This window comes from Chiloscyllium punctatum, chromosome 47 (genome assembly GCF_047496795.1).
Source record: "Chiloscyllium punctatum isolate Juve2018m chromosome 47, sChiPun1.3, whole genome shotgun sequence".
Classification (NCBI taxonomy): Eukaryota; Metazoa; Chordata; class Chondrichthyes; order Orectolobiformes; family Hemiscylliidae; genus Chiloscyllium; species Chiloscyllium punctatum.
The window spans coordinates 40,247,220-40,249,397 of NC_092785.1; the positions used below are offsets into that span (position 1 = coordinate 40,247,220).

Sequence of the window (2,178 nt, forward strand, 5' to 3'; positions counted from 1 at the left end):
TCTCTCTCTCTCTGTGCCTGTCTCTCTCTCTCTCTCTCTCTGTGCCTGTCTCTCTCTCTCTCTCTCTCTGTGCCTGTCTCTCTCTCTCTCTCTCTCTGTGCCTGTCTCTCTCTCTCTCTGTGCCTGTCTCTCTCTCTCTCTGTGCCTGTCTCTCTCTGTGCCTGTCTCTCTCTCTCTCTGTGCCCTGTCTCTCTCTCTCTCTCTCTCTCTCTGTGCCTGTCTCTCTCTCTCTCTCTCTCTCTGTGTGCCTGTCTCTCTCTCTCTCTGTGTCTGTCTCTCTCTCTCTCTCTCTCTGTGCCTGTCTGTCTGTCTGTCTGTCTCTCTCTCTCTCTCTGTGCCTGTCTGTCTGTCTCTCCTCTCTCTCTCAAACCACACAGGGACTCCAGCAACTTGCATTTGTTAAATTAATTAATAATTGTCTCTTCTGACCAGGGAGGGCAAGTGTCTGAGTGTCTTTAAGACAGAGATGGACAGGATCGTGATTGGGAAAGAGGAGGGAGGGTTGAAGACAGGGGAATGGGAGGTCAGCCATGACCTGATCCATCTTGGAATACGACAGCAGAGTCCAGGCGGGATTCGGCTCCAGGAGAATGGCCTGAACCTTCTGGTCCAGGGTCAGGGTTGGTGTTAATGCCTCTGCAGGGGGCGGGGGGCGGGGAACGTGTGGTTCGAGGGAGCATTGGGATGTTGGTTCAAATTCCGCACGAGGGCTGAGTTTGTGGTTTCGGTGAAGAGACGTGGAGCCTGTACCTGTAGATGCTGATATGGGGCGATATCGGCCGGTTCAGTCCCCTCGTTCTTCTCCCAGTACCGAGCCATCTCCTGCTGGCGTCGGTTGCCATGGAACGCCCTGCTCAGAGTAAATTAAACCGGTCACTGAGAGACTGGGGACCCCACCACCACCCCTCAACCACCACCTCGCCCCCTAACTGTGGGCACACCCACCACCCCCTCTCATCCCCCACACTGAGAGACCCCTCGCTCCCAACACACTGAGAGACCCCATCATCTCCCACACCCCTGAGAGACCCCTCACTCCTTCACCCTGAGACACCCCTCACTCCCGCACCCCCTGAGAGACCCCTCGCTCCCTCACCCTGAAAGACCCCCTCACCCTGAGAGACCCCTCACTCCCTCACCCTGAGAGACCCCTCACTCCCTCTCCCCCTGAGAGACCCCTCGCTCCCTCACCCTGAGAGACCCCTCGCTCCCTCTCCCCCTGAGAGACCCCTCGCTCCCTCTCCCCCTGAGAGACCCCTCGCTCCCTCTCCCCCTGAGAGACCCCTCGCTCCCTCTCCCCCTGAGAGACCCCTCGCTCCCTCTCCCCCTGAGAGACCCCTCGCTCCCTCTCCCCCTGAGAGACCCCTCGCTCCCTCTCCCCCTGAGAGACCCCTCGCTCCCACACACTGAGAGACCCCTCGCTCCCACACCACTGAGAGACCCCTCGCTCCCACACACTGAGAGACCCCTCGCTCCACACACTGAGAGACCCCTCGCTCCCACACACTGAGAGACCCCTCGCTCCCACACACTGAGAGACCCCTCGCTCCCACACACTGAGAGACCCCTCGCTCCCTCACCCCCTGAGAGACCCCTCGCTCCCTCACCCCTGAGAGACCCCTCGCTCCCTCACCCTGAGAGACCCCTCGCTCCCTCACCCCTGAGAGACCCCTCGCTCCCTCACCCCCTGAGAGACCCCTCGCTCCCTCACCCCCTGAGAGACCCCCTCGCTCCCACACACTGAGAGACCCCTCGCTCCCACACACTGAGAGACCCCTCGCTCCCACACACTGAGAGACCCCTCGCTCCCACACACTGAGAGACCCCTCGCTCCCACACACTGAGAGACCCCTCGCTCCCTCACCACTGAGAGACCCCTCGCTCCTCACCCCCTGAGAGACCCCTCGCGCCCTCACCCCTGAGAGACCCCTCGCTCCCTCACCCTGAGACACCCCTCGCTCCCTCACCCTGAGAGACCCCTCACCCCCTCACCCTGAGAGACCCCTCACCCCCTCACCCCTGAGAGACCCCTCACCCCCTCACCCTGAGAGACCCCTCAATCCCTCACCCTGAGAGACCCCTCACTCCCTCACCCTGAGAGACCCCCGCACCCCCTCACCCCCTGAGAGACCCCTCACTCCCTCAACCTGAGACCCCCTCACTCCCTCACCTTGAGAG

At 61.5% G+C, this 2,178-nt stretch overlaps 1 protein-coding gene across 1 annotated transcript in view; it reads left to right on the plus strand.

Annotated features, from left to right (window-relative positions):
* The window catches only part of cfap126 (cilia and flagella associated protein 126), a 9,115-nt gene extending 8,656 nt beyond the window's left edge, over positions 1–459 (plus strand). Inside the window, exon 5 of the mRNA XM_072564755.1 lies at positions 433–459. Within this exon, the coding sequence (XP_072420856.1) occupies positions 433–459 (27 nt within the window). The remainder of the gene's footprint in view (positions 1–432) is intronic.
* Positions 460–2,178: the final 1,719 nt, after the last annotated feature.